The 17,685-nt window shown below is 42.4% G+C and overlaps 2 protein-coding genes across 3 annotated transcripts in view; one reads left to right on the top strand and one right to left on the bottom strand.

Moving 5' to 3' along the window:
• LOC136863227 (serine-rich adhesin for platelets) overlaps positions 1-11,277 on the bottom strand; it is a 367,265-nt gene extending 355,988 nt beyond the window's left edge. The window contains exon 1 of the mRNA XM_067139599.2: positions 11,236-11,277. The gene's annotated coding sequence lies outside the window, so the exon portion shown is untranslated. The remainder of the gene's footprint in view (positions 1-11,235) is intronic.
• Positions 11,278-11,400: 123 nt separating this feature from the next.
• Positions 11,401-17,685, top strand: part of LOC136858614 (G kinase-anchoring protein 1) — a 157,790-nt gene continuing 151,505 nt past the window's right edge. For both annotated transcript variants that reach the window (XM_067138311.2, XM_067138310.2), the window contains exon 1: positions 11,401-11,750. In XM_067138311.2, the coding sequence (XP_066994412.1) occupies positions 11,577-11,750 (174 nt within the window). In that variant the 5' untranslated portion in view covers positions 11,401-11,576. The remainder of the gene's footprint in view (positions 11,751-17,685) is intronic.

Below are 17,685 nucleotides of genomic sequence, written 5' to 3'. Positions count from 1 at the left end.
GATACTTATATCTCAAGAACTAAACATGTGACAGACGTCAAAATTGATACTTGGTATCTCCTTTAAAAATAAGTCACGCATATTTTGTTTTTAGAGAATGCACTTAAAGAGGGGTGAAAAGGACTGAGAAAGGGGTTGAATCCTTTAATTGGGATACTTACATCTCAAAACTGAGTATTTTACAGACATACTTTTTTTTGGGTAAGTCCACTAAGCAGGGGTGGGGGTGGAGGGTGGAAGGACGTGAAGAAGGAGTTAATTTTTTTAATGAAGATACTTATACCTCAAAAACTGAATGTTACAGATGTGAAAATTTGTATTTGGAATCTCCTTTAAAAGAAACATATTTTTGGAGAAAATCCACTTAAGAGGGTGAAGAAGTTGATAACATGGGTGAATTTCTAAAATGGGTATGTCTACAGTATATCTCGAAAACATAACGTCACAGACATGAAAACTACTAAATCCAAGCGAGTGAAGCCGCGGGTAACAGTTAGTATTTATATTAAACCCATGTGTTCTACAGACTGAAAAGCTTTTACAGTAAGTCACAGTTACTGGTTAAGTTAGTTACATCATTGAGCAACAAGTGCTTATTGCTGGAACATATCTTTTAAAAAGAACTAGTATGATAGGTGTATGTGGAAGTATTGGATTGATTTCCAGAAAGTGTGATACCATCAAAACCATATTTCCATGCCTTGTTTGAAAAGTGGCACAGAATTGGATCTGTCGTAAAAAGAAAAACACATTATAAAAAGAGGATCTTAGTTGACAAAAACTTTTTACTAATAATGTTATTGATTTTACGTCCTACTAACTACTCTTACGGTTCTCGGAGACATCAAAGTGGCGGAATTTTGTCCCGCAGGAGGTCTTAAACATGCCAGTATATCTACCGACACAAGGCTGACGTATCCGTGCACCTTCTAATACCACCGGACTGAGCTAGGATCAAACCTGTAAAGTTGGGCTCAGAAAGCCAGCGCTTTACCATCCAAGCTACTCAGCCTGGCGACAAAAACTTCAAGATACACAAGCCAGACTTAACGTTAGCCCTTGTAAACCGTTTAGCTGCTTAACACAGAAGTGCAGTATCTTGCTCATCTTGGTGATGAGAAGTCTTAAAATTCTATTTTTCCCCCCCTCTAAGGTTTCTCGAGTGAACAAGTTAAATGTTGCATATCCTGTCATTTGTTCATGGTATGTGAAATAATAGAAGACAGAGCTTCCTTTGTAGATGCTAGTTCTGCATAAACGAAAAAGGAAATAATTTTCATAACATTAAGGTAGAAAATGAAAACCGTCTGCTTTTCACTTTTTATTTTTTTCAAATGTAATGATGTTTCCTAATTCCTTCACGTTGAAGATAACAGCAGCCATCTCCAACAGGAAGGACTGGTAGGGTTCTGCAAAAATACAGTCTGTCCTTCTGATCAGCTTGCATGTCCGCCTCAATTGACTTTGCCATTTTAAGCTCTTGTTTGATCGTCAATGTATTATCAGGTAGCTTTGGTTTACAATTGTGGTTTCACCAATAATTTTGTGATACTGGTAAATAATCCTGGCTTGAAAATATTGTCAATAGCATCTTCTTGAAGCATCTAGTTATGATAATAGTTAATTTTGGTTTAGAAATGTATATAAACTTTGGTCAACCAAGATGTCAACAATTTACATATGGATGTCAGTGAACTTTAGCGACAATATTAAACACTTTATTTATATTATCTTATTATTTAAAATGGTCTTTATAATACTGTGGTATGGAAAGCCGCTGTGCCCACGACGCCAGCTCCAATCGGACGCAGATCACCAAGTGAGGCCCAATATCTCCCTATTACCGACACCAGGCACAGGAGAGCCAGTCACACGTTGGTCAGCGCTTCCTCCATTGCTGTCCGGATTTCCCTGCTCCCTCATTGGAGGCCTCCGGTGTTATAGAAGAATTTAGATGGTGCACACACAGTATTCGCTTTTGGGAAAACTCTGGAGGCGTGTCCCTTCTCTCGAAGCATCCTGATGGGGTGGGCCCAGTTACATATAACAGGAAAGTAAAGCTGAGGACAGTGCTGTGAAGCGCGTGAACTGCTGTGACTATCAGATTAGCATGCTATAGCGTGGACTGACGGCGAAGACAAAACAGTACAGCTGTGCGACGTGGGACCTTGAAAAACAAAGGTTATCCTGTGTGCAAATGCAAGACTGTTTATCTGTGGACGAACTGTGAAGTGTGGCCGCTGTTGGAATACAGTGTACGGTGAACTGCTCTAGGGTGTTAAGGTCAGTTGCAGTAGGGAATGTAGTGCAATTGTTCTAGCTTGTATGTGTGTGTGTGTGAGAGAGAGAGAGAGAGAGAGAGAGAGAGAGAGAGAGAGAGAGAGAGAGAGAGAGAGAGAGAGAGCAAGCAAGCAAGCAGTGTTCTCCCTAAGCGATTTTACTGACCGCCCGGCTAACATAACCTAGACATATGCTAGTTACATAATATTCATACATATTTGAGTCACTGAGTGCTCCAAATTAAAACGTAAATACTGTAAAACAGTTTATTTAATAATCTTCATTACTGTCAGCAAAACTGCATCAATTACATCAGAGTTTAAATGTTTAGCTTGACTACCGTGTATTGTTGTGTGCGAACCGTGTATGGATTGCCATGGAATCGCATACGAGTACTCGATTCCACAGACGTTACGAAGCCGTACGGCACTCCACAGCAATTTAGTGATAAGCACTGGAGTTACATGATTATGAATGAGCAGTAGAACACTAGTTCAAAATGTATTGTTCTTATGTATTGTTCGTGATAACACTAAAATAGTTCAATTTTGCAGTTAATGTCTATTGGTCTGATATTATTGTTAATACTCTAAAGGGGAAAAATAGAGATTTTATCATATTCATTTTTTAAGTAGAATTCCCCACCCGGCTAATGAAAATTTCTTGGGAGATCACTGTACAGTGACTTTGCGTGAACTGTGTACCGTGTACACACTTGAGAAACTGTGAAGTGATTTTTAGAATTAATCAATCTTAGTGTAGAAGTTACCAGACAAGTATTTATCTACTACCCCCACCATCACGTTACAACAGATGTCAGAAGCGAGATCGGCCACTAGCATATTTTGTAGTTGGTAAAATCTTCAGTGAACAGAAAATGAATATTGAACAGATGCAGACTCTCCTCAATATGCTGGATGAAATTAAATCTAGGTATGACCAAACTGAAAAAACTCTCACCCAGCTGTGACCAACTTGGACTTTATATGCAAACTTAAGTCTGAATTAAGTGAACTGAAGTGGGAAAACAGTTTTAAAGTTGGAAAATGAAGTGCACTCTCTCAAAACTGGGGTGAAGAGTGACGTGCAGAACGACAGCAAACTGGACGAGAAGCAGTCCGAAGTAATGCTCGCGGTTGTGGAGCCTGGATTTCGAGGCCCAGTGGAGGAAGCGAGTATCTAGCGTGAGAGAACGACAGACATGGAGACACGAATGAGGCCTACTAACAGTGATGGCGGCTCCGGTGTCATCAAGGTGGAAACTCCATGGTGTGAGACAACTTCCTGGGGAAGATGCCAGACTTAGTTTGAGACCAGATTGACGTCAGCGGAGGGAGCAAAGTATCCAATCGCTGGACTACATGAGCAAAGACACAGGTATGTCACAGCTCCCAGTCATGTTCAATCTATGAGGAGGTTGTAGGAGTACTGGACGGGTACTATGATGACCACCAACTGAGAGCTGCCTACAGAGTAGAGCTGCAAGAGAAGATTCAGTGTGCCATTAGAATGCCACTGGTATTCAACGCAGAGTTCAAGCGACCTAGTGACATAACTATAGACGGGCTGCCCCGAGATGACACCCGGCGCGAGGTGGCCGACACCTGCAGTAAGCTCTGCGGCGCAGAGATTCATCCAGGAACGAAGCTTGGGGGAAGCGGAACCTTAAGTGGGGTCTGACGATGGCTCCGGAGATGGAGGCAATGATAGTAATGACCACAGCACGAGGGATCACCACTAGGAGACGGCATACAAACGGAGTCCAAACTGAGGACCAACCATTGAGAATGGCACCTGGTCAGAACACTCATCCCTGCATGATGCTGCGTGCTGGCATGAACATCAAGTTCGGCACCTCAGAAGAAGAGAAGACTCAGCTGGACCAAGTCCGCGACGTATGAGCCAGTCACATGTATCACACCAATGGACTACAAAGGCAAGAGGGTCCTGACAGTAGACGAAGGTGTGAATGAGGGGACAGTCACCGGACCATCCATCGCAGTGCGAGGACCTATGAATCGTCATCAGGAACATGGCTGTCGACCATCGGACCCAGCGGATCTCCCATGGGAAGATGATAGTTTTGCATCGGGATCGTCTGGCCCATAACGTGGAGCAACTCAAGATGAGTTGCCCTAAGGAGGGGGACACAGTGGCACGGAAAGCCGCTATGTCCGCCATGCCAATGTACAGCTACGGGAAGGGGGGAGGGAAAGCTAGCCAATTCCAATCGTACACACATCACCAAGTAAAGACCACCCTCTCCCTACTACCGACACCAGGCAGAGGAGAGCCGGTTGTACATTGGTCAGCGCTTCCGCCATTGCCGTCTAGATTGCACTGCTCCCTCCCTGGAAGACTAGAGTGTTGTAGAAGAATTTGGATGGTGCACCAAGAGTATTTGTTTTCAGGAAGATTATGGAGGCGTGTCCCTTCTAGAAGTGTCCAGATGCGGTGGACCCGGGTATGTAAAACAGGAGTGACTTGCCGGTGGGAATGTACGTTTAAGTACGCAGTACAAGCATTGTCAGGAAGCACTTCTCAATGCTAGCTCTTTTTCAGGTTTTATTCCAGGACGACTAGGATGGTGCAGCTATCCATAGCAGCGAGACCGGAAGACTACAACTACAGGGCAGCGATGGAGGATCTTTGAGTGAGGCTGTGCTCCGAGTCCTGCCCCGACCTTAGAATCCCGTCGCTCCTGGTGTACAACCAGTGGAGGAAGCACAACCTCGAGGATACATTTATCATAATCGATTTCCTCACAGTGATTGCAGAGCACTTCGGAGAGGAGCCGATCACCCAGGTCATCCACAAGGTGATCCATGGCTGGACGGTCATAATCCGCCCTAAAGACCCAAGCCACTTCCGCGCCTACGAGAGCCTGGTGTTGCAACACTTCCAGGTTGTCCGGCTACCAGGACTCGGGGGAGCAGCTGGATGACACAGGCAGCCCAGCCAGGAGGCAGCCACCCAGACAGAGCTGAGGACAACGGCGGCGTTCCCGAGCGCCGCGACCGCAGTTGGATTGCTGTACTTCACGAAGTACACGCAAACCAACATGGCCGCCAACCAGGAACATTGGCTACCAGCCTGGGCGAAGTGGACGCAGTCCGAGGCCTACCAGAAAGGGCCAACCACCCGGATGCAGACCAGGAAGGCGACCTGGAGATGGACGTCACCGGGCGTTCAGAAGCTGCCACACAGGCTCCGCCTGCTAGTGCCTCATTCACAATGCAGACATCGATGTGCGCCTCTCAAGACAGGGAATGCAACACAATGCCGGCAACGACCGACGCCACCGCCAGCCAGGAGGAGGGAGAAGCCGGCACTGCAGCGGGGCCACCTGCTACCTCAGGGTCACCAGGCAGGGAGGAGGGCTACCAGGACAAAGCCTCCTCCCTGCCGAGCAGAAACCACCGCCAGAAAGCAAGCGCCGCCCCCGGAACAAGAAAGACAACGCCGACCCACTAGGACAGGCCACCCAGCCGCAACCCAGGACTGCTTCCAGTACAGCAGTCGACCGAGGAGCCAACCTGAAGAGGACCTCAGTGGGTAGCGGCAGGGGAAATCAGGTGAGATGGAAACGGCCCCTAGGCAGCTCTTGCAGTGTTTCCGCTGCCTGAGGTGAGGCCACCGTCAGGAGAGATGTGGGCTCTTAGTGAGGTGCAACCATTGTGGGGGTGAGATCGCCACTACACAGCCTGCACAGCACGTAAAAAGGCGCCAGTGTGTGCCAACTGCGCGGGGGGCCACTCGGGCTCTCGTCGCAGTTGCCCTTTTTACTGAGCCATGGCTCGGGCAGAGAGGAAGGAGGCCCGGCGTCATGACCCACCCCCATCCACAAGGGCACCGCCCAGGCGGGCTTGGCCTCATTCTCCGGGATCGTAAACTGGGTATGAGGGACGCCAAGGAGGTGGCGCTGCGTGGCGGGCCCTAGTGGTACTTGACGCAGGGCTCAGCAACCAATAAGGCCCGCGCTAGTCACAGCAGTGCCCAGAAGGAGTGATCCCCTCAATTACTGGACTGGCGAGGAATAGACTTATGACTTGTGCACGATACCTGTTCCCAACGAACGCAACGACCTGGACCTCTCCAGAACCACATCCTTGCATGTGCTATTTACAAAATGTCAGGTTTTACATGTAGGCATCTTTCTATTTCTGCCCATGTGGTTTTTTCCTAACCCTTACTACCCGATTATACTGCTATTGATACCCAACACCATATCTGGCCTGGAAACATGCTGAGCAAGGGAACAGGCATACTCCTGTAGTATCACTTCCCTGCTAACTTTTCTCCTTAGAAATTAATAGCATGTCAGAGGCAATGTAAATTGAATCGATTGCCACGCGGGGGAGCGGGCTTTGCCCCCTCCCCCCAAATAAGAAAAAAAAACAAAGCCAGTGGGAATCTAATCGGATTCAGTTTCAGCTCTGTCACTGAGCGATTGCCAGCAAAGTAAAAATGAGGACGGTGCTGTGAAGTGTGTGAACTGCTGTGACTATCGGATTAGATGATACAGTGTGGACTGATGGCAAAAACGAAACAGTGCAGCGGTGCAACGTGGGATCTTGAAGAACAAAGCCTATCCTGTATGTGAATGTAAGATTGTGTTTATGCGTGCAAGAACTGTGAAGTGGACAGCTGCTACTGGAATACAGTGTACAGTCAACTGCAGTAGGGTGCAAGGGACAGTTACAGTAGGGACTGTAGTGTAATAATAAATCTTAGTACAGAAGCTACCAGTTAACCAACCCGCCATCACGTTACAATACGAAGACAGGACTTTCTAAAGTAAAAAAAAAAAAAAAAAATCAGGAGATTCTTTTGCGGCATATCTCGACATGTTACAACACATGATTGATGATGTAATTTTGAAAAATATTTAACACATTATAATGTCAATCACGTAGTTTCTCTTATTTATTAATCAATTAATTAGTTTATTTAATTTTTATTTTTATGAGATGTTTTTGCAGCATATCTCGATATATTACAATACATCATTGATGGCATAACCTTGAAGAATTTAACACATTATACTACTCAACTGTCATTTCTCTTATTAATTAATTTATAAATAGTGAAATATTGGATGTATTATATAAATACTGAAATACCACATGTATTTCAGCTTTAGAACGCGTGACTCTTCGCTGTAACTGCCTTAAGCCTCTTGATAAATTCCTGAGCAGTGTTGCCAACTTATATTTTCAAGATCCGCTAAATACTACTAAAAATTCGCTAAAATTCCGCCAAGAAATCTGATCTCAAATAATGGGCAGCAATAATAATAATAATTATTATAATAATAATAATAATAATAATAATAATAATAATAATAATAATGTGAGGAAAATTGTCGGCCCCCGAAAAACAGAAGATGGATATACACTGAGGTCACGCAAAGTAACAGAAGAGCTTTCCAACATTGCAGCAGACATCCGCAAAAGACGTCTGAAATTTTATGGGCACGTCCGCAGACTGCCGGCAAGTAGACTGACACACACGATTCTCACCTACATAGAACATCTAAAAAATATTCCATGGGTACTGAAAGTGAAGAAGGATCTCGAAAAAGCCCAGATGAACTCAAGTGACACCGCGGACAGAAACCTCTATAGGAAAAAAATTAATGGATGGAAAGTGCAACCAGAGAACGAAGTGAAAAAGAAGACTGGAGCAAAGTGGGCAGACGAACGAAAAAGGATCCTGGGACAAAGGATGAGAGCTGTTTGGCAACTCAGAAAAGAGAATCGTTAGAGTTTTGCGTGATCCATTGGGTCCATAAGCACATAATAATAATAATAATAATAGTAGTAAGTGCCTGTACTCACCTGATCTGTGAGTTTCACTGGAATTAACCCCCTGCCTGCGAGTCGGCAAGCTAAAACTTGTAGGCGTTTTACTGCCGGGTGCAAACTAGGTGAATCTCCTACCTCAACGGCCACACACAGAACAGGCCAGTTCATTAAAACAGTCATCCTTCATACCATAATATAAACGCTACTCTCTCACAGTTTCATTATCTGTCATCATTCGTCAACTAAGAGATAAGTACCCTTTCCCCATGCATTACAAATTTATGATACCACGATCTCATAACATCAAATCCAAATAACATATTTTCCTCACGTGACTGCTAGCTCCTGACAAGAAATATGGAATGGCTCAGAGGCAGACTGGAGTACAAATTTTTTAGAAAAAGTAAAATGGATAAAACGCTAAATTCCGGTATAATAAATCTAGAATTCCACCCAAAAAAATCCGCTGTCCGCTAAATAGTATATTTCTCCGCCGACAGTCTTGTAATTCCGCCAAATTTAGCGGAAAATCCGCTAAGTCGGCAACACTGTTCCTGAGCTGGATTTATGCTCAAGACACTGGCCTCCTTGAACAGGTTTAATTTTTCTCCATAATTCTTTTTTCTTCCGGGAAGCTTTGATATGAATCGAGTTTTTGTCCTTGTAAATATGCTAAAAAGTAGTCCAACAGACAGAATTGGTATGTGGAAATGATAAAATAAAAAGCATTAGGCTACCTTAGAGATTCTGTCATATTTAAAAACACCACCAGTTGATTGTATCTGTCTTGCAAGTACCCACTGAACATCAATTCTCTCCACCTACTGAAAGGACGAGGAAAAACCTGGGATTTTCCAAAAATACAGAAATACTAAACCTGCTCTCAAAATCAGGAGATAAGTCTCTGCGATCAGGAAGGAGGAAGGACCGAAAATAAAGAGTCTTCCGCTTAAATCGGAGGGGGGGAGTAGGTCCGTCTGCAAATTAAATAGAAATAGCAGTGCATAATGAATGGGTAGGCGTGAGCACACATTGGTGGTGGTAGTGAATACGGGCAGTGAGTCAGCCAAGTGGAACAAACCGTGTAGAACCGGTTTACCTGACAGATGGCTAAAACTCTGAAAAATGAACTAGGTAGACTCACTAGCACAAAAGCAGGTATTGGGCATGATTTTGCTGATGTTTATGTTATATATAGCAGATACATGGTCTCTAAAGCATATTTCACAAAATGCCTCGAAACATTTGAAATGTGACAGACACAGACGAATGCTCTGAATCTCTTGAACCAATATGATTACAAATTAAGAATTGCTATGATCATCTGGCACAAATAAAGAGAAGCTGATAACTATGACGTGCAGAGTCATATTTTGGACATAGGCCTACGTTGAGAGGATAAAAAGTCCACTCCCTCTATATTGTCTCACAAAGAAAGGTAGAAAGCCTCATGGAATCAGTAGGAGACATGTCACAGCTACAGAACATAGGCCTACTTGTCTCAAATGGTGCTAGAGTAACAGAGTAGATTTTAAGCATTGTAAGAGAGACATACACACTCACCACATTGGCTGCCAATGTCAGGTACACCCAAAAGGGCACATTAAAGAAGAAAAATGCAGTAAGCCTGTTGGTTTTTTTTTTTTACAATTTGTTTTACATTGCACCGACACAGATACGTCTTATGGCAATGAAGGGATAGGAAAGGAGTAGGAGTGGGAAGGAAGCGGCCGTGGCCTTAATTAAGGTACAGCTCCAGCATTTGCCTGGCGTGAAAATGGGAAACCACGCAAAACCATCTTCAGGGCTGCCAACAGTGGGGCTCAAACTCTCCCGGATGCAAGCTCACAGCTGCGTGCCCCTAACTGCGGGGCCAATTTGCCGGGTCAGTAAGCCTGAAGAGGCAGTATCAGCAATAAAATTAATAAAGGTATGAATACTCGATGAACAACTATCACAGGTGCCCATTTTGCTATATTTGTATGACCTGTAACAAACTTTTACTTTTCAAGCAGCTGCTTCATCAACGAATGTAAATTCACTCAAATGCTGTACGATACGGCACTTAATACGAAGAGATATGTACTTGGTGTCGCATAAACATCCACAGTAACACTCGAACAAGGTATATGCAAAAAATGAACATCACAATACTGTATATCAGATTCAGTTAATTAGTGATGAGCAAAACAAAGTCTAGGCCTATATGAAGCTGTCATTGCTTGGTAAATCAAGGCTTAAAACAAAGCTGTGCTAATTGCATATGTAACAACAGACATCTTCCAGGATGTGACCTACCTACTATTTTGGTGACTGGTGAATATGGATAAGAAATCCGAGGCAGAGGTTGTGCGCATAATTAAAGGGAGAATGTTGGAATAGAAGCAGGTATGTATTCTAGGAATATACTAGATGTATAATCTAATTATTTAAAGTACAGTTTAAGGTAGATTTCCATAATTTCATACACCACTTCCTTTGCTGATCTCCTATTAAATACACTGAGAGCACAATCTCACACATTAAGAAAAGGGCCGATCAACCAAAATACTGTTACTAGCGAAAGTTTCTGAATAGAAAATATTTTATACCACTTAATCACAAGAAAATTTATTACCAAACCTTGACTTTAAGGTTGTCATAAAATAACTTTAGAATCATCCTGTACTTGAGATGTTACGTTTATTCAATGCAAGGTTTAAAGTATAATTAAGCTACTTAGAAGCAAGCAAAATATATTCAAGCTATTAGTGAAAATACCATGATTAAAACAGATCGCAACAGAATGGAAATATTGTACGAATACTACAGCTACACCACCGGAGAGTTCAATTACATTAGGCTCAGTTAATGTGGCGGCGTTTTCAAATTCATTTATTTCAGAGTATACTAAATTCCCACTATATAAGTTTAATTTTTGTTGCTGGATGAGTATATCATTTTGAGCCGTCAATACAATATACTCTGTCAATATCCACCTTGGCTTGTGTGAACAATCAAAACATTAAAACTACGCCATTGAATTTAAAATATGACAGTATTGACAAGGGAACAAAAGATCACTCGTTATCACAACGAATCACGGCGCATAAAACCATACAAAAAATTAAGATAATTATCTTCAGTCAAACAGAAAAGGGCAATTCACCTTCGATTTCCACACGCAAACAACAGCACTCCATCACACTTCGGCAGACATGTTAGTACCTTAGTACAATAGTTCCCCACAATGCATTAGTATCTTGCCCAGTGCTTTTATCCCAGAATTCCGTACGAGAACAACAAAAGGCATGAACTACGGCGTTCAGTTGATTTGACAGTTTGTGCTTGGTAGAAATCGTAAGGTGAAATCCCAGTGGTACTTTGCTTTCTGATAGTGTGATTAGAATGGAGTAGCATCAACAGAAGAAGATTATATTTCTTCCCTGCGATATCAACATTTATTTAAAGTTTTTATTAAATATCTGTTAGTATACTAACTAATTAATAATGGCGACAGCAGTAGCATCCCGGTTTGCTGTTCTGAGTATTGATGATGATGATGATTATCCGAAAAAGAATCAACAAAAAAAGAAAGCCGATCCAAAGAAAGTTGCGACTTCTAACCAGAGTCAATCGAGTGTCAGTCAAAAGAAGAAAACCAAGAAAAATGATCCAGGAAAGGTAAGTGACAAATACCATACCGTCGTGTCAGTAACCTACGGTAAATATTTTCAACTATAAGCATTTGGAATGTATTATGTTTCATGATGGAATTGTTAAATAATGATGATAATAATTGTAGTGTAGGCCATGCAAGGTACTCCCAATTTTTTTTTGCGAAGTTTATGTTATTTGCTACTTGTTTATCAAATGAAGATTGAATGTACATACCATTTCATCTGTTCTTATTATGTATTCCAACTCACTCCAATGACAGCACCAAGAAGAGTTTGGCGTAGCACCAATCCACGAGAACCCTCTCCGATTGCAAAGAGGGGCGGCAACCTAGAGGTCGTCAGCATAGGACCAAAGGGACTAGGCCTACCTAAGCAACGTTGGGCCGACACACTACATAAAGACCTCAGGAGTGGGAATATTCATCCAGATGCGGCCCGAGATAGAATGAAATTGAGACAGCAGATCCATGTAGCGGACTCCACAACCAGACGGGTTAAACGTTAAAGAAAATGAAGATGTAGGTTTACAGTGATGTTTGAAGTAGACCTATTCTACGTACAAGCTACTGTGAAGGAATCGTACATCACCACGATACCAGATCTGCAGCTAGCTTCATAGCTTGAAATTACCAGACTCTAAATTTGTTTATAGTCACTTAAGTCTAGAGGTTTTAGTTATAATATCAACTTTATTGCAGCCAGTGGCAGTTTTTGCAGTGAAGAGGGAAGGTCTACTTACAAATAAGTGTTAAATGTTTATGTACGTATAGGTTGTAGGCTACTTTTATTTGCAATATTGCCATTAATGCTTTCACGACCCGTACTTATAGACATGATACTGTATAGTCTATATAGCATCATGTCTAAATGTTTGCAATAGTATGTCGAAATTTTAAAGCAACTTCGTCGTTTAAGAATAGGTAAGCCTACTGGTACCAAGAAATAGTAGGTACAGTGTATAGGTCTACTAATGCTTGAAACACTGTTTTCGTTAGATGTTCACATCTTGACCAAAATTACAATTTGCAGAGTGCAGAGAGCTCCAAAGCAGACCACACAAAAGCCTTTAAGGCGGAGATCCATCTTCAAGATCTCCACAAAATTAACACTCCATCCTCGTGGCCAGCTGGAGTTTTAGTAAGAAGATAGCCTACAGATTCTCTTTTCACCCCCAAGAGACAGAACAAGATACGAGAATTAACTTACTCCTATACGACATTGAAGGGCTGAAACACACACTAAAACTAGCCTCTACAGACCTTTGGACTAAGCAAGACATATTCACCAAAACTTTCATGACTAATACTATATAGACATTCCAGGATTCTATTCTGGACATACGAGCTAGTAGCTCATGTCGCTGTCTGCTTGCATTCAGGAGATATGGTACTGGGTTCAAACCTCACTGTTGGCAACCTTGAAGATGATTTTCCATTGTTTCCCATTTTCACATTAGGCAAATGCTGCAGCTCTACCTCAGACCACTGTTGATTCCTTCCCACTTCTAGCCCTCTCCTGTCCTATCGTCACCAGAAGGCCTACCTGTATTAGTGTGACATAAAGCAAATTTTATTCTGCTTTTTATTTATGACAGTTTGTTTTACGTCACACCAACACAGATAGGCCTTACGGTGATTATGAGATGGGAAAGGCCTCAGAGTGGGAGGGAAGTGGCCGTGGCCTTAATTAAGGTGCAGCCCCAGCATTTGCCTGGTGTGAAAATGGGAAAGCACGGAAAACCATCGTCAGGGCTGCCAAAAGTGGGGTTCGAACCCGCTATCTCCCGGGTGCAAGCTCACGGCTGCGCGCCCCTAACCGCACAGCCAACTCGCCCGGTAATATTAATAATAATACCGAGAGAGTTGGCCTGAACAAGGAACAAGAGGAAGACCTATAAAGATTTGTACCATGCTTTGACGCATTGATGATCACAAACAATAAGTAGAATAAACATGGCCACCTGGGGGGATCACTTTCCCAAAATACTAAACAAACCAAGAATCACATTTGCCTATGCATCGAAGTCCTTTGGTATAAATAAGTATCACTAGTCCTTTCATGACGGAAGAGGTTCAAGAAACCGTACAGACCCCTGGCCCTGATGGGATGTTTAATGAACATCTCATAATCACAGCCAATGCTCTCTGCTCCCAGAACTCACAAAATAATGAATCAGTGCCTTAAAATGGGTAACATATCAGCAGGATGGAGATATTTAATAATAAAATATCTAGGCCTAAAGCGAACGGTGATGTCAGTAACCTAAATTTATGTAGAGAATAATTTCTTCAACATACTGAAAAAAGTGTTTGATGAAAAGGATCACCAGAGAAGTCATGCCCGAACTTCTAGGTGAATAATTCAGGTTCATGATGGACAAAACACCCTTCAGGCAATTAAGAACTTAATAGAAGACATTAAGACTTGCACGTAAACAATTTCATGCAGACGTTATAGACTTTGCTGAGACTTTTGACACACTCTACAGAAGCATCATATGATATAGATGTTGATTTCCATAGGGAACCTGAAATATTTGTCCTGAATGAGTAAATTTATAATACCAGTATAAATGGTCTGTTATCGAACATGGTGTGCACTAGCCATGCTTCTTGTTAGGTGTGCTATTTACCAACTAATGAGCCCAACTTAGCACACTGGGGTGAAACGCTGGCAAATAGGAATGAGTTAGCTGGAAATTTTATATGTCCAATAACGGACCATTTATATTGGTAGAAGCATAACTGAGCAAGTTTGGCCTTGTGGTTAAGATCGCGTAACTGTGAGCTTGCATTCGGAAGATGGTGGGTTTGAATCCCACTGTCGGCAGCCCTGAAGATGATTTCCCATTTTCACAGCAGGCAAATGCTGGGGGCTGGACCTCAGTTAAGGCTACGGCCACTCCCTTCCCATTCCTAGCTCTTTCCCATCCGTGCGTTGCCAAAAACCTTCAGTGTGGTAGTGCGATGTTAAAAATACTAACAAGAGAAAGAAAAAAAGCAGCAGCATCATATCAGTGAATTTGGAGTCTGTACAGTATGATGAGCTGATACCTTTGATTCACAATATCCCAAAAAGATTAGTCTCAGACTGCGTGACATTATCAAAAGAAATCCTGCAAACAAACTGGGTAAGTATAGAGTTATTTGGTTTTCTTTCCGGGTTGAACCGTGTTGTTTTCTGTACATTCCTAGTGTGATTGCTGCCTAGGAGACTGATTACCTCAGATCGACAAAGAATACTGCAATGTATTAAAAAAGCGGCAAATTTTACAGAATGTGCAGAAAATAACACGGTTCAACCCAGAAGAAGAACCAAATGAAACTAAGTACTGTGAAGTCAGGACAGGCTACAGGTCCCTGGCTGGCCGCAAGGAAACCGGGTGTACATTTGATCTCCCAGCCTCTCGCTTGCCCGCCAGGGGTTGATTTTGGGTAGAAACTCAGTATGTGAAACATAATGTGGAATACCTTGTAGAAGTGAGATGTGTTCACTGCGACAGCCAGGGACCCACCCGCTGTGCCCCAGAAGTACATTTACTTTTATAACCTAATATAATTTATCACCCGCGATTAATCATTGCTCAAGCATTCACTGAGATACAATTGGATATGACATCATTCCCAGCAATAAAGTGAAATGCATTCTGTTACCAACCCGCACGCAAAAGAAACACAACTAAATGCAATGTGTAACGAAACAATGTAGTCAGACAAATTGCTTTTTCACTAGCAGGCATGATAAATTACTTTAGCTTTTTGAATGTGCTATTCTCACTGTACGGAATGCTAGAGCCTAACACCACTTTGCAGCCCTAACCTGGCGGCTTACGTCCCCCAGACCCCCTTTTCTTCATCCCAGTCCAATGGTTTTGTCAATAACCTACCCAGGCAGGCATCTATTTTTGGTAATGAGACATAGCTCTCATAGTGCATTGGCACTGCTGGTGGCATCAAATAGCCTATGCAGTGGCCTCCACGGTATGCACTAGCCTTGCGTCTTGGGTGGTGTGCTAAGTCCCAACTGACGAGCCTAACTTAGCACACGAGGGCGAAACGCAGGCAACCAAGAATGAGTTAGCTGGAAAGTTTATAATGTCCAATAACGGACCATTATATTGGTATTATAAATTTACTCATTCAGGACAAATATTTTAGGTTCCCTATGGGAATCAACATCTACATCATTTGATGGCCAGGCAGGCATCTATTTTTGGTAATGAGACATAGCTCTCATAGTGCATTGGCACTGCTGGTGGCTTCAAATAGCCTATGCAGTGGCCTCCACGGTATGCACTAGCCTTGCGTCTTGGGTGGTGTGCTAAGTCCCAACTGACGAGCCTAACTTAGCACACGAGGGCGAAACGCAGGCAGCCAAGAATGAGTTAGCGGGAAAGTTTATAATGTCCAATAACGGACCATTATATTGGTATTATAAATTTACTCATTCAGGACAAATATTTTAGGTTCCCTATGGGAATCAACATCTACATCATTTGATGGCCAGGCAGGCATCTATTTTTGGTAATGAGACATAGCTCTCATAGTGCATTGGCACTGCTGGTGGCTTCAAATAGCCTATGCAGTGGCCTCCACGGTATGCACTAGCCTTGCGTCTTGGGTGGTGTGCTAAGTCCCAACTGACGAGCTTAACTTAGCACACGAGGGCGAAACGCAGGCAACCAAGAATGAGTTAGCTGGAAAGTTTATAATGTCCAATAACGGACCATTATATTGGTATTATAAATTTACTCATTCAGGACAAATATTTTAGGTTCCGTATGGGAATCAACATCTACATCAAATAACCTACCCTGACCAATGGTTTTGTCACTAGCCGGACATAACCAATCCAGACCAATAATTTTGTCATGAGTTGGCAGCACTGTGCATCCCACGATCATGACCATCGTGAGAAAGAAACAAATGACAGTTCAATCGCTCCTAGATGTCTGCTCTGAAAAATTGTTGCAGTAACTAAACTTTTGCCAATTTATGGCGGTAGTGGACTTTAAAACAGAAGTTCTCATTCCCAAACAGAAATCCTCACAGCTATGTTTCCCATACACCTCTTATTACAATAGATGTCAGTCTCTTTTTTTCAGTTGGACAATTCGTACAAGCTTCGTTCGCTGTTCGGAAGTCTTGTAATATTTACTTCATAAATTAATATTTGTGAAGTGTTAGTTTCAGTTAGCTTCATGCAATAATGTGAAGGCCGTGGAAATTAATGCACCAGAAAATCATGAATTAAAATTACCCATGCATGCAAACAATCCTCAGCCGAGCACCCGTAACAGTGATACTCAACCGAGTAGCATTTGTTCTATGCCCACGAGTGATACTCAACTGAGGAGGAGTAGTAGTAGTAGTTCTTTGAAGAAAACAAAACTGACTAAAACTTTAAGTAAGCAATGTCAATGGCTGGTATGTAATGCATACAGGTATGTTATGAAGAACAAAACAGGCAAGAGTTACTGGTATATTTCGGAGAGAGCTAAATTTTGAAACTTGACAGGAAAACTATTCGGAAAGTCCTACAAAGAGGTTCTGCAACTCCAAAATAGTATGGTAATAATAGTTATTTTTGACCAAATTGATGATTTTTGCTGTGACTTGGTGAGACGCAAGGTATATACATTCTTTACTAAAGGAAGTTTATTGCTTACACGTACTAAAGGTTTGCCGACCGTACAGGAACTGTTAAAGCATTTGAAAAGTGTGTGTGTGGCTTTCTTTATTTAAAAAAAACCCCCACTATGATAGCTGTTAATAAAACTTGGGTTTTGTTTCTTTATTCTGAGTGGAAAGCAGACTATAATGAAATCTGCTAGAATATTAACTTAGCGATATAAATTCATAGACCGTCCCTGGAAGTTACGTTCCAAGGGGTGCAGAGTTTTCTGTCTAGATGGAACTTGGTATGACGCTCCTGACATT

Source organism: Anabrus simplex, chromosome 1 (assembly GCF_040414725.1).
Source record: "Anabrus simplex isolate iqAnaSimp1 chromosome 1, ASM4041472v1, whole genome shotgun sequence".
NCBI classification, from domain to species: Eukaryota; Metazoa; Arthropoda; class Insecta; order Orthoptera; family Tettigoniidae; genus Anabrus; species Anabrus simplex.
Note: the sequence above shows the minus strand (reverse complement) of the source record. Positions and strands in the feature narration are given on the sequence as shown.